General features: G+C 54.0%; 1 protein-coding gene and 1 long non-coding RNA gene across 9 annotated transcripts in view; one reads left to right on the top strand and one right to left on the bottom strand.

The window, feature by feature from the left end:
• ADAMTS14 (ADAM metallopeptidase with thrombospondin type 1 motif 14) overlaps nt 1-26659 on the bottom strand; it is a 119654-nt gene that overhangs the window by 17925 nt on the left and 75070 nt on the right. For 4 of the 8 annotated variants that reach the window (XR_014828070.1, XM_084997215.1, XM_084997214.1 and 1 more), the window contains 11 exons: nt 19859-19942; nt 18773-18920; nt 16485-16590; nt 14680-14823; nt 13905-14037; nt 12402-12515; nt 9507-9655; nt 7034-7209; nt 3533-3666; nt 3054-3177; nt 1208-1288 (listed from right to left, as the gene is read on the bottom strand). Coding sequence is in view for 7 of the 8 variants with exons in the window: in XM_084997215.1 (XP_084853341.1) it covers nt 1208-1288; nt 3054-3177; nt 3533-3666; nt 7034-7209; nt 9507-9655; nt 12402-12515; nt 13905-14037; nt 14680-14823; nt 16485-16590; nt 18773-18920; nt 19859-19942 (1393 nt within the window). In the remaining variant the exon portion in view is untranslated. Of the gene's footprint in view, nt 1-1207; nt 1289-3053; nt 3178-3532; nt 3667-7033; nt 7210-9487; nt 9656-12401; nt 12516-13904; nt 14038-14679; nt 14824-16484; nt 16591-18772; nt 18921-19858; nt 19943-26659 lie in introns of those variants that run through there. The other 4 variants (XM_084997217.1, XM_084997218.1, XM_084997219.1 and 1 more) reach the window with 4 other exon arrangements.
• Nucleotides 25558-26659, top strand: part of LOC146396867 (uncharacterized) — a 53179-nt gene continuing 52077 nt past the window's right edge. Inside the window, exon 1 of the long non-coding RNA XR_014828077.1 lies at nt 25558-26408. This is a non-coding gene — a long non-coding RNA (uncharacterized LOC146396867). The remainder of the gene's footprint in view (nt 26409-26659) is intronic.

Genomic DNA, 26659 nt, shown 5'->3' with positions numbered 1-26659 from the left:
TGTGGCATATGGAGGTTCCCAGGCTAGTTCTAATCGGAACTGTAGCTGCCAGCCTATGCCAGAGCCACAGCAACGTGGGATCTGAGATGCATCTGCAACCTACACCACAGCTTACAGCAACGCCGGATCCTTAACCCACTGAGCAAGGCCAGGGATCGAACCCACAACCTCATGGTTCCTAGTCGGGTTCATTAACCACTGTGCCACGATGGGAACTTCACATCTTAGATTTCTAGCTGTACAACTGCTATGCTATAAAGGGTAGGCAGCTGGCTTAGAGACGCTACAAAGCATCATTATAAAAACAATGACTGGAGGGTCCATGTGGCCAACCACAAAAATGGCTGGGGTTTCCTCCTATTCCTGTGGGTTCACCTCTCTGTGCTGCAATCTACCACATTTCCCATCAAGACTCTGTTTTGAGGGAGTTTCCTCCATAGCACAATGGTTAATAAATCCGACTAGGAACCATGAGGATGCAGGCTCAATCCCTAGCCTCGCTCAGTGGGTTAAGGATCAAGCGTTACCATGAGCTGTAGTGTGGGTTGCTGATGCAGCTTGGATCGCCTGCTACTGTGGCTGTGGCTGTGGCATAGGCCAGCAGCTGGAGCTCCAATTCGATCCCTGGGAACTTCCAGCTGGGGACAGGACCCTGTCTTTCCCATGACCCCAGCTGACAGCCAGTACTAAGCAGGTCCCCAGAGACCCACGAGCTGACTGTATTTGCACGAGTGAGCCAGGCAGATGGGAACAAGAGGCACCTAGCTGAGCCCAGCCCAGACTGATGGCCCACAGAGCCGTGAACTAACAGACACTTGTTATGTGAAAAGGCTAAGTCTGGGGGTGGTATGTCAGACAGCAAACATGAACTAACGCATTCTCTGAAAACAGTTTACCTTTAAAAGGTACCTAGGTGGACAAGATATTAACAGTGGTTGCCCCTGGGAAGGAAACTGCTCCTGGGGGCTGGAGGTGTGTGTGTGGGGTGGAGGGAGTGCTTCACTGGATCCCCTTTCATAGCTTCTGAAATTTGAACCATGAATCAGCTTGCCATTTCAACATAAGTAAAAATCAATCAATAAAAAAGGGTTCTCTCCTATTATTCAAATTTGTGAACTATCTCCTGCATTCAAATCCTGTCTCTGCCTCCCAGGTCCCCCACACCCGAGGGCAGGCTGCCCCTCACTGAGCACCCTGGCACACTCACCAATGTGGTGGGGAACCTTCTCCAGCTCCTCGATCTGGATGTGCCTGGCACCTGCTGGGATCTGCACCAGCTTGAGAGCTCCTGCCACAGAGGAGAATCCAGAAAAACCATGAGCACCCTGAGCTGGTGGCCCCACTTCCCAGCATCCCCCATCACCACCTCTCCCTCATAGGTACCCAGGAACCTCAGTCTCTTTATCTGTAAAATAGGGATGGGCCTTTCTCTACAAAGTACTGAGAGGATCAGAGTTTGTACCATTTAAAATGCTCTATAAACACCACAGGGCTCTGTGTGTGTGTTAGTTGCTATTATTTCCCACTTACTTTTTCTTTTTAAAACAAATTTTATGGCCACACCTGCAACATATGGAAGTTCCTGGGCCAGGGATTCAATCTGAGCTGCAGTGACCTACATCAGATCCTTTAATCCACTGCTCTGGGCCAGGGAGTGAACCTTCACCTTCACAGTGACCCAAGCCACTGCAGTTGGATTCTTTTTTTTTTTTTTTTTTTTTGTCTTTTTGTCTTTTGTTGTTGTTGTTGTTGCTATTTCTTGGGCCCCTCCCGCGGCATATGGAGGTTCCCAGGCTAGAGGTCCAATCGGAGCTGTAGCCACCGGCCTACGCCAGAGCCACAGCAACATGGGATCCGAGCCGCGTCTGCAACCTACACCACAGCTCACGGCAACGCCGGATCGTTAACCCACTGAGCAAGGGCAGGGACCGAACCCGCAACCTCATGGTTCCTAGTCGGATTCGTTAACCACTGCGCCACGACGGGAACTCCGTGCAGTTGGATTCTTAACCCACTGTGCCACAGCAACAACTTCTATTTCCTGCTTTCTTTTCTTTTTTCTTTTTATGTCTTCTTGGGGCCACACCCACAGCATATGGAAGTTTCCAGGGTAGGGGTCATATCGGAGCTGAAGCCGCCAGTCTACACCACAGCCATAGCAACGCCAGATCCGAGCCACATCTGTGACCTACACCACAGCTCACGGCAATGCCAGATCTTTAACCCACTGAGCGAGGCCAAGGATCGAACATGCAACCTCATGGATATTAGTTGGGTTCGTAACAGCAGGAACTCCCTATTTCCCGCTTTCTTGACCTTCTTTTCTCCTGACTTTCCCTACCCACCCCCCTTCCTCCTACACTTTGAGCCACTGCAGGGATTTAAAAGAAATAGGCCATGAAGATCCAGCATGGGGGGTCCCATGGTCCTCTCAGTCTAAGGCCTAAAGACTAACCTTTCTCAGAGCTACCAACTTCCCCCCAACAAGAGGGAAAGGTGAGATGAGGCAAAACTGAAACATTCCCAAAAGGGAAATGAATCTAGTTCATACTAAAGTATAAAGGACTAATATGTGGTCCTTTTCAACAGCAAGTGTGGCCAGTTTGGAGGTGAGGAAGGAAGTCAAGGAATTCAAAAGTACCAGGAATTCAAAGGAGGAAGCACCATAGTTTTTTAAAAAGTGAGAGAAGAGAGTGGAAAGGAAGACCAGTCCAGTCTGGGCCACATCCTCAGACCTGTCTGACTTCTCACTCCCACTAAGAGCCCCGGGGGAAGAGACGGCTGAACTCCTGTGACAACACAGCGCTGGGTAGGAAGGGCTTCTGAGCGCCTGGGCCCAAGTGCAGGTGCAGCCTACCTGGAAGATGAGGGGACCACAGCCAGGGGCAGCCTGGGAAGGTCTGAGACAGGCTCCAGGGCCCCCCACCCCACCCTGAACTGTAACTGGCTCAAGGAGGGAGGGCTCATCAAAGGGCTGGCTCAGGCTCTAGGGACCCTGGCTGGGCCAGAACCCCAGCACCCCCTGCTTATTCCCCCAACCCGAGTCTGCTCACCTGCCTGCTTGGAGGCCTTGCCCAGGGTCCCCTTCACAGTCCTGCAGTGGGAGTTGTCACCACCACAGACCCCACACTTGTCATCTGTCTTCATGGACCCCACCTCCTTGTCACAGCCGACGGGCTGAAGGCAGAGATGGGATCATTGGGAGGAGGCTTCCATGCCACCCCACCCCCCTGCCAGGCCAGCAGCCCTGGGCTCCCTCCCTGGTCCCCAGGCCCCAGATATGAGAGAACCCTAGCCCAAGAGGCATTCCTGGACAGGGCTGTTACAAATTCGCCGTGTGACATGGCAAGGTCTTAAACCCGGCCATGCCTCTCCCTCTGAATGGGCCTGGGCCATAACCCCTTTCCAGCAGCCCAGGGTCACACGGAGGGCCAAGGGGGGTCATGGTGGGGAAGGTGAGACGACGCTTATCTTCCTAGGGAGCAGACAAAGGGGCAGGCAGACGGCGGGTGGCCAGGAGCAGGGCACCTACCACACACTCGCCACGGGCGCAGACACTGTACGGGTCCCGGTAGCTGCAGCGCGTCCCGTCGTGGACCACCTGGTTCATGAAGACCACGTCCCCTGTGTCCTCTGACTGGCAGATCAGCTCACACTTCTGAGCATCTGTGGGGAAAGGGGTCAGCTGGGCTTGGAGAAAGTGGGCCGGCTTAGGGCGACATTAGCACATGGCCCAAGCAGGAAGCTCGGGGGGCCAACCCTGGGAAACGGGGGGAAGTGGGGTGGTGGTACCAGGTGTGGAGCTAGGCTCAAAATCCCTGCCAGGTCCCTTAGGAGCCATGAGACCTTGGGCTCTGACCTCTCTGAGCTTCAGTTCCTTATTTATTACCCTTGATCCGGTGAAACACCAAGCTATGTTGTTAAGAAACATCAAATGATAAAACAATAATAACAACGGTAATAATAAGCCAACCCTTAAGGAACGTTTCCTATGCACCAGATACTTTCGAAACCTTATATACTCTTTTTAATTTTTTCTTAATTTTTGGCTGTGCATGCAGGAGGTTGGCACGGGATCTCAGTTTCTAGACTAGGGATTGAACCCGGGCTGTGGCAGTGAACGCTCTGAGTCCTAACCACTAGACCACCTGAGAACTCCCGCTTTATAAACTCTTTTTTAAAAAAAATATTCTAAAAAGACTTTATTTTTCTAATAAATGATTATTTTAAATGATATTTATACAATTTTTTGTGGGTGACAGGTAATACAAGGAGGTATTTTAGAGTTAAACCATTAATAAGGTAATATCAACAAGACCCTGATTTTATGCAATAATGAAGGGAAATTTTCTCAAGGATGTTACAAAAGAGAAGTGATGAAAATTATAACATCTTTGATCTTAGAATAAGACATAATACTTACTTTTGAATATTGAGTTATCTCATAATCTTTCCCAAAAAGTAACTACCCTAATTATATCACAGGAAATATCTGAATAATCACCAATATATGCACAAAACAGAGATAATTAATTTCTCTCCCCTTTATATACTCTTGAGGTACAACTTTAAATGCTTCTTTTGTGACTTCACTAATTTAAACCTCTCAATACCCCCAAGGAAACAGATTCTAGCATTACAGGGGAAGAAACCAAGGACCAGAGAGGTCAAGGAATTTGCTCAAGGCCCCACAGCCACACAGCAAGTGGCAGAGCCAGAATTCTAACTCAGGCAGTCAGGCTTGAGTCCTGCCCTGACCGCTACATATACATCACCCATCACACGTGCACGGTGCATCTTCACACGTTTGCAAAGTTTACAAGACTGTGTGTAAGGAAGGCAGAGCAGTAATCTGTGTTTGGGTTTGCAAACGGAGCAGCAGTGAGGGAAGGAAGGAGGTCCTTTCTAGTTCTAACAATTAAATGTTCTATATCTGGGCTACTGACGTCGTGCAAAAATAGGTTCCGGAGAACATATAAACACTTGCTGTGTTTCTTGGAAAAAAGGAGGTTGGGGCTCAGCTAACTTCCTGGAATTTGTCTAAAAGTCCTGGGAAAACCCCAAGTCCAGCTGCCCCATTGGCCTTGCAGCTCCTTTCCACCCCATGCTGCTGAAGCTGGTGTGGATTCTGGTGGGATCTGCCAGGCTTTGAAAGTAAAATTTCTTTTCTTTTCTTTTTTTTTTTTTTTTTCTTGTTTTTTTGCTCTTTAGGGCTGCACCCATGGCATATGGAAGTTCCCAGGCTAGGGGGTGAATTGGAGCTACAGCTGCTGGCCTGCACCATAGCCACAGCAACACAGGATCCAAGCCATGTCTGCGACCTACACCACAGTTCACAGCAACACCAGATCCTTCACCCATTGAGCGAAGCCAGGGATTGAACCCGCAACCTCATGGTTCCTAGTTGGATTCATTTCTGCTGCGCCATGACAGGAACGCCTGAAAGTAAAATTTCTAAGGAACCATCTAGCTCCCAGCTCCTCATCCCTGAGCTCCCAGGATACCTGGTGACGTTTCACCCCAGCCCTCAGGATTCAAGTTCAGAGCCACAGCATCTAATATCACTTTGGATTTCATGCACAGGGAGCTGGATTCCTGATGGACCTGGGCCAGGGGCTGAGGAGTGAGGGGCTGACACCCTTCAGAAAACAGACAGGACCCTGGCCAGTACACCCCAGGCAGGTGGGTTTCTGGAAAGTCCTGGGAGCCAGCTGACAGTGGCAAGGGAGTGGTGAGCCCCCCAGACTGGGAGGAATCCAAGCAGGGGGACGACACCCCTACAAGCATGTTCCAGAAGGGTCTGTGTACTGGCAGGCAATACACAGGCCTCTGGGGTCCCCTCCAACTTGAAGACTGTCATTCTAAACATGAGCCGAAGAACTGAGGGTCTTGCAACTGACACTTCGGAACCATGCTTACCAAGAAAGAAGTGGCCCTGGGCTCGGAAGAGGAAAGGTCATTGTAATCACGCCATCTGAGGCCAAGGGCTGGATGGTGGGGAGGGGGAGCACCAGTCCATGGAGGGACCGTGGAGAGGCTGGCCCCGGGAGGTAGGCTCAGAGGGCTGGTAAGGGCCCTTCCAGTCCGAAGGCTCTCAGATGGTGTGACCCCTAGCCTGTACTGGCTTCTCCTTGCCCCTCCCAGAGCTATCACTAGACATGCTCCAAGACAGATCAGCACTGGTGTGGCCCCCAAATTTAGACCCTCTGTGTGGGTCCCAAGGCCTGCGACTCTCCCGGGATAGCCTGGAGGGGGTCAGTTGGAAGACTCCACAGGCTCCCATGGGTCTGCCTTTCAAATCATTTTCATTAACTGCTAAAATGGAAGCCCAATCAGTACAACCTAAAGATGGGGTGAGTAAGAGGACCGAGCATCTCAGGACACTGGTTATGCAAAGCACAGGGCACCTATCCAGGCCTTTTCCACACAGGTAAGGACAGCCAGCACTGCAGCCAGCCTCAGGGGCACCTCTGGGCCAAGCAACCCATGCTCAAGATATGTCCCTCCTTCTGCCAGGAAAGAGCAAGAGCACACAAATCAAGGATGTGGTTTTTGTTGTTGTTGTTGTTGTTGATTTTCCTTTTAGGGTCATACCTGCAGCGTATGGAGGTTCCCAGGCTAGGGGTCGAATTGGAGCTGCAGCTGCCGGCCTACACCACAGCCATAGTCACTGCAACACCAGATCTGAGCCTCATCTGCAACCCACAGCTCACAGCAATGATGGATCCTTAACCCACTGAGCAAAGGCCAGGGATTGAACCCCACATCCTCATGGATACTAGTTGGGTTCTTACAGCTGAGCCATGACAGAGACTCCCAAGGATGGTTTTGATAAGGACAGCAGCCCCAAGGTGCACAGTGCAGAGGCCTGCACCAAGGCATGTGGCAAACCCACCACTGGAATGTCCCTTTTGGTGCCACCACTGTCCCTCCACCTCCACTGGGTGGGAGGCCCTGCTTGGGAAGACATGGACCCAGCAGATGCTGAAGGACATGGCAGGGGTTGGGAGGGTGGGGAGCAGGGCAGGCTCACCGTCATCAGGCTCGAAGGGGACCCAGCTGTGCTTGGCATTCTGGTGGACATAGTAGGAGTTGCGCTTGGCACACTGCTGGGCCCGGAAGTCTTCGTAGGGCCCCGGACACTCCTCGCTGTTGCAGACCTGATACTGGAATGTGGGCCCTGAGCACAGGCGGCCTCCGTAGGCTGGGCTGGGGGCGGACACAGAGAGACCATGCTGGCTGGGGAGGGCCAGGCTTCCCACCTGGCCACCCCAGGTAGCCCAGCCTTTCACAGTAGCCTAAAAAGGGGCTCCACTAGCTAGAGAGGGACCCCCACTGTGAGGGCTGCTGAGCTCAGAGCCTTTTGGTTCCTTCAGGCATAAGCTACCTATTCCTTGGGGAGGGGGGAGGGTGTTTGTGTACGTGGTGTGTGTGTGTGTATGTGTGTGTGTGTGCGTGTACACGGTGTGTGATGGGGGCAGGGAGAGAATGGGTAAAAGAAAAGGGGGAGGAGATGGGGGAGGGAGGGGGGCAGCTGGGAGGGCTGGAAGAGAAATCAGCCTTATTCATCTTTGTATATTCTTTCAACCATTGCCCAGGGCCTGACATAGAGTAGCCCTCAACACATGAGTCAGCTCTTCCCATCGGCATCCGCTTCCATTTAATAACACAACAAAGAGAGGGGTGGTAAGAGAGACCTGGATTTGGAATCAGGAGATCTGGCTAAATCTAAGCCCAAGTCCTGACTAAGACACCTTGGGTAGGTCACTCAGTCTTGCTGTGCCTTCACTTCCCCCTTTAAAGGAAGGACCATAACACCCCTCATTGCACCTACCTCCTGGTGTGTCTGCAGAGAATAAATAAGAAAAGGTATTTTAAAGCAATCTGTACTCTCTTCCCCATTAAATTAGGAGGATTCAGTGAAGATTATGGCTGCAGGAGTTCCTGTCCTGGGGCAGCAGAAATGAATCCGACAAGGAACCATGAGATTGCAGGTTTGATCCCTGGCTTCGCTCAATGGGTTAAGGATCTGGCGTTGCTGTGAGCTGTGGTGTAGGTCACAGATGCGGCTCGGATTTGGCGTTGCTGTGGCTGTGGCGTAGGCCAGCAGCTACAGCTCGGATTAGACCCCTAGCTTGGGAACCTCCATATGCCACAGGTGTGGCCCTAAAAAGACAAAAAACAAAACAAAACAAAAAAATAGATTATGGCTGCAAAGGAGCCAAGTGCACGAGGTGATTGGATCTCTGCTCAGAGATGCTGGGAGGATGACATGGGTTTACGCACAGAAATGCTCACTCCCCACCTGGCACAGAGAAGGTGCTCCATACACTGGAGTGATTATAGCAGCAGCTGTCCTTTATTAGCGCTTAGACTGCTCTGCGCCTGGGGCTGAGAGTACATAGATTATTTCCTCTAAGCCTCATAAAATAAACACAGTTATTATTACAGAGGAGATCAATAAACGGGAGCTTTGATCAAGGGGTTGAGCATGACCGGAAGGTGGTTTTTTTCAGAGTGGACACCACTGGGTCTTCCTATAACTCGGCTTTCAGACCCCCAACAGGTCAAAGTGACAAGGCAGTTCATTTCAGCTCCTATTTGCAAAAGGTCAGTATAGCCATCCATCTGACACAGGAGCAGGCGGCTCCAGGAGGCACGGAGCTTCCCCTCCCTGGAGGCACACAGCCGACCAAGAAGGACCACTCCTCAGGATGCTGGGTGGACCACGACCACCACCAGGCTTCTGTGATCCTAGGATCCTGCCATTCCGCAGCCCCCATCACATCCCTCAGCGCTGCGAGGGGCAGGGCCAGGCCCTGCCCCAGGGGTTCAAAAGCCCTGGTTCCTGGAGCCCTGTGCCCCACACGGCCAGCCCCGGCCAGCTCCCATCTCTCAGGAAGCTGTTCTAAGCACGTTGCTTCAGCCCGGGAGATGGAGGCATGCAGAGCTGGTGTTCAGAGGTTCCAAAACCATGGGAGGGGATCCCCACTGAGGGGATAAAAAGGAGAAATAGACCAATCCCCTAGAATGCAGAAATATGAGTGAGGGGTGCTGAGAGGGGAATTTGACATGAGAAAGAGGTAATTTAAGAAAAACTGAAGGGAGTTTTGCTTCATGAGGTAGGAAACAGACTAGGGGAGTTTATCCTCCCAAGACATGGCCAGTGAACATTTAGATCAGCGTTTTCTCAAAGTTTAGTTGGAGGGTGAGGGTCACAGGAGGGCTTGGTAAACTGGCCAAGACATGGGCCCACCCAGACCCTCTGTGGAATCTTCTGCATACAGAAGAGAGTTTGAGAGTCCCTACTTTGGACCCAATGGGAGATGTCAGGCCCAGTGGGAAGTGATTTGGCCCCCCCTCTCAAAAAAAAAATCTGGGGTCCTCATCCATTGGGATATACAGCCACCTGCAGGAGACCTTCTTCCTTGTACCCTGTACCCCAGTGCCTTTCCCTCCAAGCCCCTTAGGCCCCTGCCCTGCCCACCTCAGACAAGTGCACTCACGGGGGATTGTCACAGCTCCGGCTACGGGATCGAACTCCACCTCCACATGACCGTGAACATGACCCGAAATGGGTCCAGGAGCTCCAGCCTCCATCTTGGCCATACATCTGCTCTGGCGACTTCCAGATGCAGTGACCTTTGAAGCACCACTGGGAAAGAGCAGAGGGTGTGAGATTACCCTGGGGCCATTGCTGCCTAGCCTTCCACAGAGAGTGCCCAACAGAGCACACAGCACAGCCAGTGGGTACCGTGGGTGAGCCCAGAGAAGGGGCATTAAGAGCATAAGCCTTGGGAGTTCCCGTTGTGGCACAGCAGGTTAAGAACCCAACTAGTGTCCATAAGGATGCAGGTTCGATCCTTGGCCTCTCTCAGTGGGTTAAGGATCTGGAAATGCCACAAACGGCAGCACAGGCCTCAGCAGCAGCTCCGATATGAACCCTAGCCTGGGAACTTCCATATGCCACAGGTGTGGATGTTAAAAAAAAAAAAAAAAAAAAGGCATAAACTTCAGGGTTACACAGAATCTCACCTCCACCCTGAGCTGAGTGATCTTCAGCAAAGGGCTCCCCTTTCTGAGCCTATTCCTCAACCGTACCATGTCGCTAACAGCATCTACCCACAGGGCTGCCATGAGCATTCAATGAGATAACGTCTGGCACACGCAGCCCTTCAGAAATGGCAGACAGTATTACTCATGATGCTAATCACTGTGCAGTTATCTGGTTTTCCACCCCAAGAGAACCAAAGGGCTGATAAGGGAGAGAAGACACAATCTTCCCACATTATCCAGAGTTGATCTTGGCTCAGTACGTCAAAATCACTATCTAGGGGGCCCCACGCAGGTATGTACAAGGGAGGGAAGCCAGCTACATGGGAGGTCTGTTCATGCAGTGGAGGGAGTATATGCCTCGAGTCCCAGAGGCCTGGGTTTGAATCCCAGCTCCGCCATTACTAGCTGTGTGTGGCTTTGGCATAGTTTTACCCCGTGGAGCCTCAGTGTACTTGCCTGTTAAATGGGACTGTTCTAACAACTGAAAGCAACACCACTGGGCACAGAGTCAGGCACAAGGGTGGGCTCAACCAAAGTTAACTCCCTTCCTTTTCCCGTAGGGCCACAGATAAGAAGTACAGCGGAGACTCTCAGTGGTTCCCAGCCTTAGAGTCACTTGGAGAACTTTTAAAATTCCCAGTGCCTTGGCTTCACCCCAGACCAACTGAGTCAGACTCTCTAGGGGTAGGGACTTTTTAAAAAGTGGTATTTAAAAAAAAAAAAAAAAAAAAAAAGCAGGTATGAAGTTGACCACTGAATGACTCAGGGGTTGGGGCACAATAAAAAATCTTCATGTAACTTATAGTCAGCCCCCTGTATCTGAGGTTCCACATGTGCAGATTCAACCAAGCACAGGTTGGTAGTATGGTGGTATTTACTATTGAAAAAAAAAGAATCGGCATATAAATAGGCCCACTTAGCTTAAACCTGTGTTGTTCAAGGGTCAACTGAACTTTGTATGCCATATCTCAGTTCAAGTGTACAACTCATTGATTGTTCATAAATGTACGGCATTTGGCAACCACCACGATCCAGTTTCGGAACAATTCCATCACAAGGAAGAGCCATCTTGTGCTCATTTGCTGTCACTTCCTGTTCCGGGCGGGGGAGGGACTTTGAAAGCTCCCCAGGTGGTTCTAATATGCAGACAAAACCCAGAGCCACTGATGGACTCTTATGTTTCATTGTGACAGGAGAGGGCCTGGGGCTCTGAAAACACTTGGAGCAGGTATACCCCCAGCTCGAGGATAACAGTCTGCCAGGTTTGGAGCCCCATCTATCTGTGAAGGGCCAGATGTGAGTGGGAGGAATCTGGTGAAGTCAGAGCGGGAAGGGCAGAGACAGGCTGGTGGGGTAGGTCTGTGCCTGAGCTCCCAGCTGCTGCTCTTCTTTGCTTTTTTTTTTTTGGATCTTTTTAGGGCTGCACCTGTGGCATATGGAAATTCCCAGACTAGGGGAGCTCAAATTGGAGCTATAGCCCCTGGCCTACGCCACAGCCATAGCAACACAGGATGGGAGCTGTGGTTGTGACCTACACCACAGCTCATGACAATGGCAGGATCCTTAACCCACTGAGTGAGGCCAGGGATTGAACCTGCGTCTTCATGGACACTGGTCAGATTCGTTTCCACTGAGCCTTGATGGGAACTCCTCTCCTTTGCTTTGACGTGACTCATAATTTCACAACAACCCAAGAAGCAGGAGGGACACTTGGTCAGGGGTCAGCTGGGGTTGATGAATGTCCCAAGGTCACTACACAGAGAAGGGGGCAGGGCCAGCAATAGAGCAGAGGTGGGTTTAAGACCCCAGCTCAGGGGTCTCAGATCCTGCCACATGTCCCCCACCCACCTACACAAGAGGGTGCAAACACACACCTGGAAGTACACGAGAGGGCGTGTTTGGGGGGAAGGGGCGAGAACACGTGTGTGGGAGAAATAGCAGGGTGGACGGGGTGGAAGGAGGAGGCGGGACACCCAGAGTCTTCCCTCCTTCCCTTGTCTGCTAATCACCCTCTGTCTGACCTCCACGAGTTCCTTAACCGGCCTGGGCCTCAATCTCCTCATCTGTAAGATGGGAGCAAACATTATCAATGATGGGCTATGAGACGAGGCCGAACTCTGCTCGCTGTAGAAGCTGAGATGCAGGGTGGGAGAGAAGGTGTGGGTGTGAGTGTGAGTTGGCGTGAGGATTCCACGTGTAGCTGCGTGCACGGGAGGCTTCCTCCTGTCCTCTGGCACCGCCCCCCACCCCATGCATTCAAATCCACACTTGGCAGGGAGGTGAGGGCTCCCCAGGGTTTGTACCCCAGGAGGGCACTCCTGCTGCAGCTTGGGGCCCGCAGGTACCTTGCCTGGCGCGCACTCAGTCCCGTCCAGCGGGGGCCCCTTCTTGGTCTTGCAGAAGTATGGGTTGTCAGGGTGGCTGCACCAGAGCTGCTTGCATGCCTCAAAGGTCCTGAGCTGTGTGACAAGGGGAATGGGGTCACTGGGCTGGACTGGCTCTCTAGCTCTGACAAGTCATCCAGGAGACAAAGGGTGGTGCCAGAGAGAGGGAAGGGTGTAGGGGCGCTGGGGCCAGAACACCGCAAGGGAGGCAGGAGGGGCCCATCCACCCAAAGCCCCACATGCCCATAAGCTCAAGCCCACCCAAGTGCCAGTGACCTCCAGCATCCCCTGACTCCCAACAGAGCACCACGAGGAAGGGGCCAGCCACAGCCCACATTCCTCTGTCTCCCTCCCCAGGCCTCCCTCCCTGCCTTGGCAAAGGCCACTCTGTCACTGGGCAGAGCCTAGGGTTTGGGTCCACTGATGCCCCCTGAGTCCTGTGCATATGGGAGGCTTTGAGGGTGGTGCCCAGTCTAGCCAAACCCTGCAGCCCCCAGACAAGGTCAGGATTCCCACCTCCCTCTGATGTCACTCAGCCATGCCAGAGGGTAGTTAACCTTGCTTCAGATTGTCCAGGAAAGTTCCATCCCCCTTTCTCTCCTAACAGCCCCTGCCCACCAGGCGAGTGTCCTACAAATGCAGCATTTGGGCACTGAAGGCCCAAACTCCAGCTGTTTCTCCATCCCCAAAGCAGCAACCAGATGTTCTGCTGTGGCTGGGCAGAGGGCAAGGTGGCCACACAGGGCTTTCTGGTCCTGCAGAGCTGAGTAGGGGGCTGCATTCCTGGATGGGGGTTTGAGATACTCAAGGTACCCAGGCTTGACCCCTCAGAGAGCCTCCCTGCCCTGGGATGTGCCCTTCTCTGAGCCTTGGCCTGGGCACTGATTAGCGCCAGTTCAGTTCTCTCCTGGGTGGCTCTAGCCGATCACTGGGCTCCAGGCTCTCTCTTGCCCTGTCCTGCAGAGACTGGGCTCTGCTCCCTTGTATCTGTCTCCTCAGGAGGCGGGGTGAGGCATGCAGTTGGGCCCCCTGGAGAGAGGGCATTTAGGGCCCTGGAGAACTTCACCAGGGTGAGAAGTCTATTCCAAACATCCTGCTAAACACCCCAACAGCAGAGTGTGGCAGTTCTTTCTCCCCCAGGCTAGCACCTGATCTGACACAAGGACTGGCTGGCAGACAAGTTCCCCTGGTGACCAGCCCACCCAGGATCCCATCAGCAGCCCACCCTCTCTATTCTCCATTGCCATCTTTCCCAGGGCCCAAGCCTTCTGCGGCCACCACACACAGTGCCCCTGCAGGTGGGACTGGGTGGGGGAGGGGATGCTACCCCCTCCATGGTGGCTGACACAGAGCCTGCAGGCCCACGGCCAGGCTGCCTGGGCGAAGGTGCTCTATGAAGGACCAGCCTGGGTCCCAGGAGGACCTGGCCCGGTGTCCTGGCTGGCAGAGGCAGTGGGAACTCACCGCCGAGCAGGTGTGGTACCCAGTGCCAAAGTCGAAGCGGCACTGCTCATCCATGGAGTAGTCAATGCCGGGCAGCTCCGGGGGCTGGGGCCAGGCGGGTGCGAAGGGATCGTCAAGGAGGCAGTCGTAGGAGCTGGTGGCAGAGGCGGGGAGGTGAGCCAGGCAGGGGCAGGAACCTCCTGTTCTCTCTTCCTTCCCAGGGCAGGGGTGGAGGGGTTACCAAGCAAGGTAGGCCTGTAGGAATCTGCCCCCACTGCCCTGTGCCAGGAGCTGCATTTCCCAGGGAGGATGGGCTGTCCCGAGCGCCACCCGGCTTTCACTCCACATCTGAGAGCTCTAGAGCCATGGCGCCCAGGACTGGGGTTAGGCACTCAGCTTGTGGCTTTCTCACAGGCCCCAATGCTCATGTTAGATGGACACACCATGGTCTGGATTCAGGGTCAGCTCAACTGAGGGGAGGCAGACACGTCCGCTCACCATGCAGGACGTACGCTGGGCCTGGCCAGCTGCCGCGGGAGGTTAGTAACAGTATCTCTGCAGGCGCCAGCCCCACCCAAACCCACGCTATGCCCCTTCTCTGCCAGGAGCTCCCAAGTCTAACACTCGTCCTGGGCCTCCACGTCCCTGGAGTCCCAGCAGCTGACCCACAGACCCGAAATCAAATCGAGCGTGTGTCAGGGGCGGGATGGTGTCGGGAAGGGAGGGGACTTGGGCGGAACAGAGTGGCAGCCCGCACACGCTCCCCTGTCCAGCCCAGAGGGTGGAGGTGACCTACGGGAGGTAGCGGCTGAGCTCCAGCTTGCTGCAGCGGGACCAGTGGAAGCGGTGGAAGGCGGCCTGCACCAGGGGTGCCATGACGCTGCCCAGGCTGGTCTCATCTGCACAGCCGTTCCCCTGACCGTCATGCTCCATGCCGAGCCTGGTGGGTGGGCGAAGAAGGACAGAGGGGAGCCCTGAGTCACACCTGGGAAGCCCCCCCACCCCCCCTCCCCAGGGATGATGGGCAGGTGGGCCAGAGACCCTGCCCTGACCAGGCTGCAGACTGTTCCAAACATCCTGCTAAAACACCCCAACCAGCAGGGTGTGGCAGCTCTTTCTCTCCCAGCCTAGCACGCAGGGGGGAGGGCCGCCCTCTGGATGGAAGCTGAGTCCCAGCCCTGCCCCCCAGTGGGGCTGGGCTCATGCTGCCCTCCTGTCGCTCACAGCTTCTGAGGTCAGCTGCCGCCCCACTCCTGGCCCAGGACACCCTTCCTGGCCACCCTGCCCGTGGGCTGACATCCCACAGCAGGGGCTGCCTGTACTCCCTTAACAACTCGCACGCCATGCACTGGCTTCCCTCCAGACCCAAGGAGGAGGTCATTCTGTTCACTCTGACCTTGCTTACTGAGCCCCGCCTTGGGCACCAGCCTCTTTAGCCTCTCCTAGACCCCACGGTACCGAGCACAGAGCTTTGCGTGTGGTACACACCTGCCGTGATGAGCGTTTAAATGTAAAAGTTGCTCTTTATAGTTAGTATTTAACAGCAAAGCCCAAATTCTTAAACACTTCCAGGTGGCTGCATCTGGCCTTGACCGCTAGACAGACACATAGGCCTCTAGGCTTGACCTTGTCACTGCACAGGGAGGGCCTCTGTCAGGGAAGAGTGGACACTCCCTGCCCCCCCCACAACACACATATAGGGAGACACACTCCTGGCTCCAGAATATGTGAAACCATTGGCTTCCAGGGTGGGAGGGGATCTCAGCAGTTTCCCTGTGTCGACCACCTCTGTGTTGAAGGCGGGGGATCCCCAAGAGGAGGCGCTGCCCACCAGTGAGGGGCAGATGCAGAGAGGGACAGACTGAGGGAGGGAGGCCCACTCCTCTCCCTTCCACGTCCTTCCAGCTACAGAAAACAGCCCTCACTCTGCGCGCAGGCTGAGGATGGGGCGAGCTGGGAGGCATGTCCTCACTCTGCCCTTATGGATGAGCAAAGCCAGGAAGTGGGACTGTGATATAGGCAGGTCACCATCGGAATTGGAAACTTTGGGTGGAGGCTTGTGTTCTCCCAGCACGTAGCATCTCGCACGATTCTCTGTCCCGCTCTCCGCTGCAGCCCCATTTCTAGAGTAGGGCCTGGCACAGGGAAGATGCTCAAGAAAATACTGGTTGAATGAATGAATGAATATGCTTGAAGCCAGGCCTGAGGATCATGCAAGCCAGCTGCCAGCCTGGCCCGAGGCCTGGGTCCAAGCGTGCCTGTTTATGATGGACACAGGCCAGCGCTCCAGGGCACTGAGCACCAGTGAGGGCCCCGAGCTATTTCTGTGACAGAGGGATAGAGACCACCCAGGGAGCAGGGCATTCCCTAGGAGGGGATACTGCCACTAACCTGCCAAAGGCGGGGCCACATCTAGTCCCCCATGGCCCTGAGATTTGGGGGCTGGGCTCAAGGCAGGCCCAGAATTGCTTTCTGGGCCCTGGGGCCCCCTCCCCCTCAGGGCAGCTCCTCTGGCATCTCCTGGGAACTTGGACAAAGCCTCCCACACCCACAGACCTCCTTGGAGCTCAAGGCAAAGCCCGCCTTCCCAGTGTCACTTACACGTGGCCGGTCTCGTGGGCCACCACGAAGGCCGAGGAGAAGCCGTCCTCGTGGTTGAGGGCACAGCTTCTCAAGGGGTGGCACATGCCAGTGACAGGTGCATACCCTGCCGGGGGGAGGGAAGAGAAGCCAGACAGAGGTCATGCACAGGTGAGGAAGGACTTGACCTGTCTGGACCCGGTCACTGCTGGGGGGTAGCATCCTTGTGATATAACCCCCATGGTATAGCACCCGGGCCATGCTGCCCCCACATCCTAAGGCTGAACCCCTTCCCACTTGTCCTGTAGCTTCCCTGCACCTGTCAGTCCCTCCTCTAAACTGGGCAGTGGGCCCTCCGCCTGTACCCTCTGCCCCCAGCCGGTCAGCCAGCCAGTGGGTCAGTCAACAAACAAGCTCCAAACACAACTATGTGGGTAGCAGGTGGCATTGCGTGAGACACAGTGGGGACAACAGAGGCATCAGGAATAAGCCTACACTCCCATCCTGTCACACATCCACATGCTGGGGCAGGTGGCTTAGCAGGGAGACTAGGGGTTAAAGAGGTCAGCTGGGTGTGGGCCCGCAGGGCCAGGGTTCAAGGAGCACAGAAGGGGGTGTGGGGGTGACGGGAAGGAAGGGCTTGAGGGGGACCGGGAATGACTTATGGGGGCCTAGAGCTGGGCCTGGAGGACAGGTGAGCCACCCCAGGGGGCAGGGAGAAAACAGTAAGGTGCCAACGGCTGTGTTGGCCTCAGGCAGTGCAGGGTGCAGCACGTGGCAGCCACAGCAATACTGACTATGCAGCTTCTAAGGGGGCTGCCTCCCAGCCTCCCCAGGGCCCAGTGATTGGCTGGGAGGGCAGCTGGGCTGGGGAAGACCTCCAAGGAAGTGGCGAGCGTAGAGAGTGCTCCCTGCCCTAGACTTGGGGCCGACCAGATAGCTAGTCCCTGTCCTCAGAACTGTGGAAATGCCCTCTAACTGGAGATGGTTTGGGAGGTTGTCCTGGAGGTCTGAGATGTGCTCCAGACAGCCATCAAGTACACACGTTTATGTGTGATGTGTGTGTTTGTGTGTACATGTGTCTTGTGTGCAGTGCCTCTGTGAGCATGTGTGTGTACACATATGTCTGTGCATGAGTATGCATATATCTAGACATGTGTGTGTCTGTACCTGTGTGTGTGCAGATCTGTGTACATACAAGCCCACATTTGGGATTCAGACAAGCAGCTCTTTTGGAACAGGTGTAGCTGGCTGACTCACATCCAGCACCAAACCAGAAAATACTAGATGGAGTTCCCGTCGTGGCTCAGCAGTTAACAAACCCGACAAGTATCCATGAGGATATGGGTTCGATCCCTGGCCTCGCTCAGTGCGTTAAGGATCTGGTGTTGCTGTGAGCTGTGGTGTAGGTTGCAGATTCAGCTCAGATCTTGCGTTGCTGCGGCTGTGGCTGTGGCTGTGGCCGGCAGCCACAGCTCTGATTTGACCCCTAGCCTGGGAACTTCCATATGCCATGGGTGAGTTTGCAAAAAGACAAAAAAATGAAAAAGAAAAAAGAAAAGAAAGAAAAAGAGAAATACTAGAAAGCCCTCGACTTGGAGCCTGGAGACCCAGCCTGAGTTTCAGTTCTATCTCCTCTCCGCTGTGGGGTCTGGGCAAGCCTCTCCACTCTGCGCAATGGTTTCCCTAAAGAGAAAACTGGGGTGGATCAAACTTCCGGTGTTTGCAGAGCACTTTTAGCATATTCCATCACAGACGCTGCATGCATCGCCTGGCCCTTTTAGCAGCCCGGGGATGGAGGAAGGCAAATACTATTTCCCTCCTTCCACAGCTGGGAGAATCCTGGGGATGAGCAAGTTTGGCTCACTGGGCTGGAGAGGTGAGGATCTGGGGGTGGAGCAGGGCCTACCTTTTCCAAGTTCATGCCAGCCCCACCCTAGGTGGCCCATGGCCTGTGATGAGGACAGAAGGGTACCTACCATGTGGGCAGATGCATCCTAAAGATCACTGAGGTTTTTGAGCAGCCAGGCTCTGGGATGGGAGGCACAGGGCCCAGGGCCTGAGTCACAGGCTCAACTAAGGCAGCAGGGACCAGACTGGGGACCCCTTCACTTCCCCTGGTCCCTGAGAAATCATTCCAAAGCTTGCCCACCTGTCTGGCAACCGGTTCTGTCTCCAAAGCCCCATAGATCTCTTTGCTGACAGAAAACTGGCCCCTCAAATCCTCCTGCAGTAGCCACAGAGATAGCCTTGGCCTCTGCCCTGCAGCTGAACACACCTGGCCCCAGCAAATATAGCACCTTGCCTACCTGACGGCCCAAAGTCCTGCCGGGTGAGGAAGATGACATGGTCGTGGTGCTCCGCATGGCCAGGGTCCTGGCGCTGCTGAGAGTGCGCCCAGCGACACACCTGCTCCAGGCTGCGAGAGGGGTTCCCGCGCTCGATCAGGTTCAGGGACTGTGGGGCCAGAGGATGGAGTGGCTGGTCAGAGCACCCGGTGCTCCACTCCTACTGGCAGGGGACACCGAGGCCCTCGGGACGGCTGTGTCACCACTGTCGTGACCCCAGCTGCTGGTGGAACACAGCCTCATCCTGCTTTAGGGGAATGTTCCTGTGCCAAGCTCTGTGCTGGGACACCTGTCTGCTGAGAACGCAGCACACATCTCTAATCCCTCAACTAACCCATGAGGCAGGTACCATTCTGAGCATCTCCTCTGTTTATTGTCACACTTCATCTTCATGGTAGCCCCCGAGGAAAGTCCTGTTTTTACTGCCTTTTATAGGAGAATGAGTAACAAAGCCCAGGACCCCAGGGCCCAACCTAGAAGGACTTGTCTCAGTTGCTGCTGCCTTCGAAGCCCTACTTTCCTCATCAATTCAGGGAGAGGGACTTCCAACTATACGGATTGAAGATTGTCTGTTTATCTGATTGGGGGGGGATTCATGATCCCCACTTACCAACTCCAGATGCCTCTGACACTGAAGCCTCAATTCTTGGGTTTTTTTTGTTTTTTGTTTTTTGTCTTTTTAGGGCCGCACCTAGCACATGCAAGTTCCCAGGCTAGGGGTCCAATCAGAGCTGCAGTTGCAGGCCTACACCACAGATGTAGCAACGCCAGATCCGAGGGTCAGCAGTTGCCTACACCGCAGCTCATGGCAACACCAGATCCATAACCCACAGAGCGAGGCCAGGGATCAAACTCGCATCCTCAGAGATACTAGTTGGGATTGTAACCCACTGAGCCAAAGTCTCAATTCTAATGATCTCCTGATTCTGGTTCTGGAGATAAAATGTTTCCTAGACGCTGTCCCCTCCCCAACACTCTAACTGGTCTGAGGTGCTGGCCCCACACCCCTTCTCGCCCCAAACTCTGCCTGCTGACAAGGGGATTTACCTGTCGGTAGCCAACCATGATTAAGCGGACGAGAGCGATGTTGATGTGGACCCCCAGGGACTCATCGTGGTAAATCTCATTCACCTGCAAGAAGAGAGACGTGTGCCGTGTCGGGAGAAGTGCCTGCCAGGCACCTGACCCGCAATCCTCCTTCATCCTTCCCGTGGCCTCATCTGGCAGGCATTCCTATCCTACCCACTTGACAGATGAAGAAACTGAGGCCGATGGAGGCAGGATGACCTGCCCAAGGACACTGAGCTGACATGCTGCAGAGCTGGGATGCAAGTCTTGGCTCGCAGAATTCCAACTCTGAGCTCTCGCCACAAAGCCAAAGCGGGAGGGGGCCTGGTCTCAAACCCAGCAACTCGGACAGTGTCCTGTCTTTCCACATCTCTGAAGGGTCCTTCCAGAAATGTCACCCAGCTTGGGCCACCCGCCCTCACAGCCCCATGTGCCTTTCCACTTGCCCCTGGAATCATTTGTCTGCCCTGTGGTGCTACGGCACGCCTCCAGAGCAAGTCCGGGGGTGGAGTGGAGGGGGAAGTGCTCTAAGGCCTTGGACCAGCAGCATCAGCACCACTTAGAGCTCATGAAAAAATGAAGAGTCTTGGGCCCATCCCCTGAGTCAGGAGCCAAGTTTAAACAAGATCCCTGGTGATTCTTGGGCACGGTCAAGTTCGAGGAGAGGAGCACCACATTGGATAGTTCCTTCTCCCACAGGCCCAGGGACCTGTGGGCCAGTCCTGGCACAGTTCATCAAAGAATGCAGCCCCACCCACCCCCCTGTATAGGAAGTCCCGGAACAATGTCCATGACAGATGGACACTGCCTTCTGCCTGTCCACCCCCAAGGACACCCCACTGGATTTCGGCTTTTTTTGTTTGTTTGTTTGAAATGTTTTTATTCCTGAATATAAAACAGTTTTACTATAACAGCTTTGAAAAGTCTTTTCTAAAAGTAAAAGAGAAAAATTAAGTCACCTATGATATATCTGCCATATATATAATAAACCCATTTAATATGGCTTCCTACTGAGTGTGTGTATATGATTTTGCAAAATTGAAATCACACTGAATATACCATTTGCAGTTTTCTTCATTCATAAAACGTCATTCTGTGGATTTAAGAGCATCACCTCTAATGTGTACTCGTGATGGGCTATCACTTAGGTAACTACCCACCTTGTTGGCTAAAACCCCAGGGAGAAGCGACTTGTCTGAAGGAGAAATGACATGCTCAGCGAGCGAGTGTCAGGACTCAGCAATGCAGCTGCCAGGAACCAGAGTCCTGTGTTCAAATCCCAGCACTGCCCCTTACAAGGACATCGGGTAACTCCTTCGAACCCCTGTTCTGTAGAATGGTGATCCTAATGGCTGCAGTAGGGCCAACACATGGAAGTTTCATGCCAATTCAACATCTGGGAACCATGAGAGAGGACCACGGGCACCATCAGTGATGGAGGCAGAAGGGGAACCCAGCCTCTGACTCCTGCCCACAGGGCTTCCCGGGAGCTGGGATGGACACCCATGCGTGACCCTGTTCGCCCCACATCACCTCTCCACGCCCTTCCACTCATAAGCCAATGAACTAGCCTACAACCTGCAAAAGGGCGGCTGTCAACCAGATGCGGAGGAACCGTGTGGCCAGCCCTATATAGGAGAGTTCCATGGGGAGGGGAAGGCCAGGAGGTGCTGACGGCCAGGACAGAGCCAGGTTGTGGGTGCAGAACTACGACAATAGAAGCCACATGAAGCATGGAGCCCCAGCCCATTCTCCCAGAACTGGCAGCTGTCCCCGACTCATGAGCGCGCAGGCTTTAGAGCAGCCACATCAGGCTTTCCCTGAGGGCCTGCCTGGCACCCATGTGTGGACCCAGTTGAGACCAGAGATCAGTGCTTGCTGTGGGACAGCAGGGCCTCCATCTCCGACCGCGTGTAACAATGGAAAGTCCAATGGGTGGGGGCACCTCCCTTTTCCCTCCTCTTCGGGAGCAAAGATGTGGGAGCAACGTGCTCAAAGGCGTAAAAAGACGATTTCCTTTTCCACCGGCCCTCCCCTGACTTGTCCTAGAAGAGCACACACAATTCGAACTGAAAGACTCTGTGCTGACCCACTGAAATGATGCTCAATCTGCAGTTGACTGAAACAACCCAATGTCTCAGCCCCTCCAACACGGGTACCTTCTGCACAAGGGTGCATCCAGTGTTTCAGAGTTCGCTGCTGTGCCTTCTAAGTGCAGACCAAGGAGGGCGGGCCACAAGAGACGCATGCTCCACACAGCCTCGTCTGTGCACATGTAAACCCACCAGGGACCCCAGGGCAGGGGAAGGGGGCGGTCACCGGGATACACAGGTGGGGCAACCGCAGAGCCTCTGGGCATCTGGAGGACCCAAGGCCATCACCTTCCTGCCCTCATCCCTCTCCACAGTGGGCCAGGCAGATTGCTGCCAGAATCCTGCCACATTGCTCATTTCTGTCCCACACTCAGCCGGCCAAACCCACTCATCAAGGCCTGTGGTGACACCTGCCCTGACATCACATCTCCAGTCCAGGACACTGAGAGGTCCTCACGGTGGGGAGGGGGCTGCTGCACTCTGAGCAAGGGTCCTCTACAGGGAGGGGGTGGAGGGAGGCCTTCTGACACCAACTCCCAGGTAACCGGCCTGAATGCAAATACTGAACAAGCAGAAAGGGGCATGCCGTCTGGGGGGACCACTCGGTGCTCTAAAAGAACCCAGAGAACAAAGGCTTCTGGTGACTGGTGTGCCAGGCTCTGCAGCACAGACCCTGCATGCCCCAGCAGAGGGGCTGGGGGCAAAGAGGATGGTGCGTGAGGGAAGGAGGGCTCAGGCAGGTCTCGCTGGAGGAGGCGGAATGACCCTTGACTGAGAAGCTTGCTGACACTTCTGAGGAAATGGGCAGAGGCGTGTTGCAGAGGAAAGGAAGGCAGGCATCGTGTGGAGCCACCGAGAGAGCTCCAGGGTCACAGGCCATCAAGGGAACTGAGGCCACGCCCTCACGTAATAACGAGTTTCTCGCCAGCCTATGCCAGCACCCCTCCAGCACCAGGGTGCTCTCGGCTGCGAGAAAGTTCTCTGTGCCCTGAGCCCCATTCAGCCTTTCTGTCCACTGCCCCCCCACCCCCACTGGCCTCAAGTCTCCCTCTTGAAGCCTCATGGAGCACATCGGCTCCGTTTCTGGAGACAGGGGGCGACCACCATCTCCCAGGGACTTCTCTCCAGGCTGAGGTCGGTCAAAGACAAGGTGTTACAGGCAGCAGGAGAGAAGACAGAGCGCTCACCAAGGAAGGGCCGCTGGGCTGGGAGGAAGTCTTCAGTCATAATGAGACACCAAAGTAACGGCAGCAAAACACCAAGACAAAGAAACTCTCATCAACGGCGAATCCTGGGCTTGGCAAACCATCTTTTAAGAACCAGGATGAGGGAGATCCTGCTGTGGCCCAGCAGGTTAAGAACCCACCATAGGGTCCAGGAGGACTTGGGTTTAGTCCCTGGCCCTGCTGACCAGGTTAAGGGTCCGGCGTTGCTGTGAGCTGTGGTGTGGGTTGCAGACGAGGTTCGGATCCGGTGTTGCTGTGGCTGTGGCGTAGGCTGGAGGCTACAGCTCCAATTAGACCCCTAGCCTGGGAACTCCCATGTGCCATGGGTGCAGCCCTAAAAAGAGAAAAAAAAAAAAAAAAGAACCATGATGAAATGAAGACATTATCAAGTAAAAGAAAACTGAGCTAGTCTCACAGACCACATGAAAGGCTCTGCAGGAAAGGAAGATGAAAAATGATCCTCCAAAGACCGCCTAAGGGCAAGAATGAATGAATAGTTTTGAGGCTGTGATAGGAGCCAGGTTCAGTAACAAAAGAGTCTTGGTCTTATATTAAATAAGGATAATGAAAATAAAGTCGTTAAATTTTCTCCCTTATTCCTCTACCCTCCAAACTGGGGCTTGCCCTGCCATTCCAGGTTCCCTGGGCCCTGGTGCGTTCAGCTGCATACACCCCATGGTCCCTTGAGTAGGGACTTCAGCAGCTTTGGTGCAGCTGGAGCCCCCCTGATGCTCTGCACAGGCCGAGGAGGTGGCTGGACAGGGCTGCAATGTCCAGCAGGCTCTGAGGGCACATGGGTTGACCCACAACCCTGAGCTGGTGCTGGAACCCCAGCAAGGAGGTGCGACTGCCCGGGAGGCCCAGGACCGCAGCCCTCTGGAACACACACGGGTGGCTCCCTGATGGGCTCTGGCCGGGCTCTGTCAGTCTCTGCCCTTTACAGCTGCCTCCCAAAGGCCAGCGGTGAGGCCAGCGAGCCCGCTCAGGGGAGATCAGGAATTGCTTCCTGTGGTTGAGGGCACAAGTGGGACTGTTGCAAGACACACCTCTGAGCGGGCTTCCCAACCTCAGCCAAGTTCAAGGTCATCTGCCAAGACCCCAGGATAGGGTTCCACTTAACATACTGCCCTGGGATGGCCACTGGCTGTGGACCCACCAGAAAAACAGGTGAAGGTCAGGACTCTGGCCAAGGGGAGACACAATAGCAGAAGGGAGAGGATGGCTAGAGGGGCCTGGGGCTGGAGGGTGAGCAGCTAGTCCTTGAACACCTATGTGTGTCAGGCACTGTGCTCAGGGCTTGGATATAACCTCATGAAATCCTATGGAAAGAGGAATTATCCCTGCTTCATGTGTGAGAAACCCGAGGCTCAGAGAGGTTAAGTAACTTGCCCAAGGCCACACAGCTAGAAAGTGGGCAAGCCTGAATTTGAACTCAGATCTCTGTGACTCTAAGGCACCACACACAGCTGCTCCCCAGAACCAGCTTCTGCGGCAGGCTGGCTGGGGTGGGCTTCCTCTGGCCCAGAAGAGAAGATGAGGGGAGTGGTCTTCCACATCCAGTAAACAGCAGCATGGGGAGTTCCCGTCGTGGCTCAGCGGAAAAGAATCTGACTAGTATCCATGAGGATGCAGGTTCAATCCCTGGCCTTGATCAGTGGGTTAAGGATCTGGCGTTGCTGTGGCTGTGGTGTAGGCCAGTAGCTACAGCTCTGACCCGACCCCCAACCGGGGAACCTCCATATGCCGTGGGTGTGGCCCTAAAAAGACAAAAAACAAACAAACAAACCAAAAAAACCCCAGCAGCGTAGCCAGCTAAAGAATTGTGGAAAGGACTTTTTTCCTATTCTTCTGTAACCCTGCATGGCCAGGCCTCCCAGGGGCCTTGTGGTCAAGTCCAGGGGGCAGGAAGAATGAGGTGGGAGCTCTGAATCTGTTTGCCTGCAAAAAGGGAAGGTCAGACTCAGGGCACCTTTGGCAGAAATGCTCAGGCTTCTGGACAAGCTGGGATGGGCTCCTCCTTGGCAGGGCAGGGACAAGGTTGGGGGCAGCAGAGAGTGGTCCCCAGCCAACCCCAAGTTCCCTCACTGCTAGGGAGCTGTGCTTCCGAGGGACTGCATAGCAGAATGTCCACCCACTGCCTGGCAGCCAGGATCAGTAGGGCTCCAGGGGGAGCGTCAGTGCTGAGAAAGCTAGACCCTGGGGTCTTAAGCCTACCCCATGCTCAAACAGGACAGGGCACTAACCACCACCTAAGATGGCACAGCCCTCACCTCCCAGCATCACCTCACCAAACCCTCCTAGTAACCTGCCTGAGAGGGAGTCATAGCCCTTCTTTCCTTTTCAATCAATATACTTTCAATTTTTTTTTTTTTTTTTGGTTTTTTGGACACACCCATGGCAGATGGAAGTTCCCAGGCCAGGGATCGAATCCAAGCCACAGCTGCAACCTACGCCACAGCTGCGGCAACACTTGATCCTTAACCTGCTGTGCCAGGCTGGGGATCAAACCCACGCGACCACAGAGATAACACTGGATCTTAACCTGCTGCACCACAGTGGGAACTCCAATGTACTATTAATTTTAGAATAGCTTTAGATTTTCAGAAAAGCTGCAAGGATGGTACAGAGCTCCCTGATATTAGCAGCTCCCATTAGTGTTTGTCACAGCATATGAACCAATAGTGACACATTATTTACTTACAAAAGCCCACGTTTTTTCAGATTTCCCTAGTTTAGGGATAATATCCTTTTTTTGCTTCCAGGATCCCATCTGGGCCACACGTCACATTTTGTCATCTTATGTCCTTCCACTGCCCCAAGCTATTTCTCCTCTCTGACATCTCTCAGACTTTCCTGGTTTTTAATGACCTAAGCGGTTTCAAGGAAAATGGGTCAAGTATTCTGCAGATTGCCTTTCAATTTGGGGGTGCCTGATGTTTTTCCCATGGTTATAATGAGGTTATGGCTTTAGGGAGGAAGACACAGAGGTGAGCTCCCTTCTCAGCACATCGTGTCAAGGGGGCGTGCTACCAACATGACATCACAGGTGATGTTGACTTGATCCCCTACAGAGAGGCCACCTTCCAGGTCTCTCCATGGTAAAGTTCTCCTCCCCCCACCCCCTTCCATGCTCTGCCTTTTTTTTTTTTTTTTTTTTTTTTTGTCTTTTTAGTGCCGCGCCTATGGCATATGGAGGTTCCCAGGCTAGGGGTCTAATCGGAGCTACAGCTGCTGGCCTACACCAGAGCCACAGCAACGCAGGATCCAAGCCACATCTGCAACCTACACCACAGCTCACAGAAACACCGGATCGTTAACCCACTGAGCAAGGCCAAGGATCGAACCCACAACCTCATGGTTCCCAGTCAGATTTGTTTCTGTTGCGCCATTATGGGAACTCCATGCTCTAATCTTTAGAATGAAGTCACTATGCAAGCCACACTTCAGGAGTGGGAGTCAAA

This window comes from Sus scrofa, chromosome 14 (genome assembly GCF_054392235.1).
Source record: "Sus scrofa isolate SSC_HxYL_T2T_F1_AM1 chromosome 14, Sscrofa_HxYL_maternal_Yorkshire_Landrace_v2.0, whole genome shotgun sequence".
Taxonomy (NCBI): domain Eukaryota; kingdom Metazoa; phylum Chordata; class Mammalia; order Artiodactyla; family Suidae; genus Sus; species Sus scrofa.
This window is presented reverse-complemented; position numbering and strand designations above follow the sequence as displayed.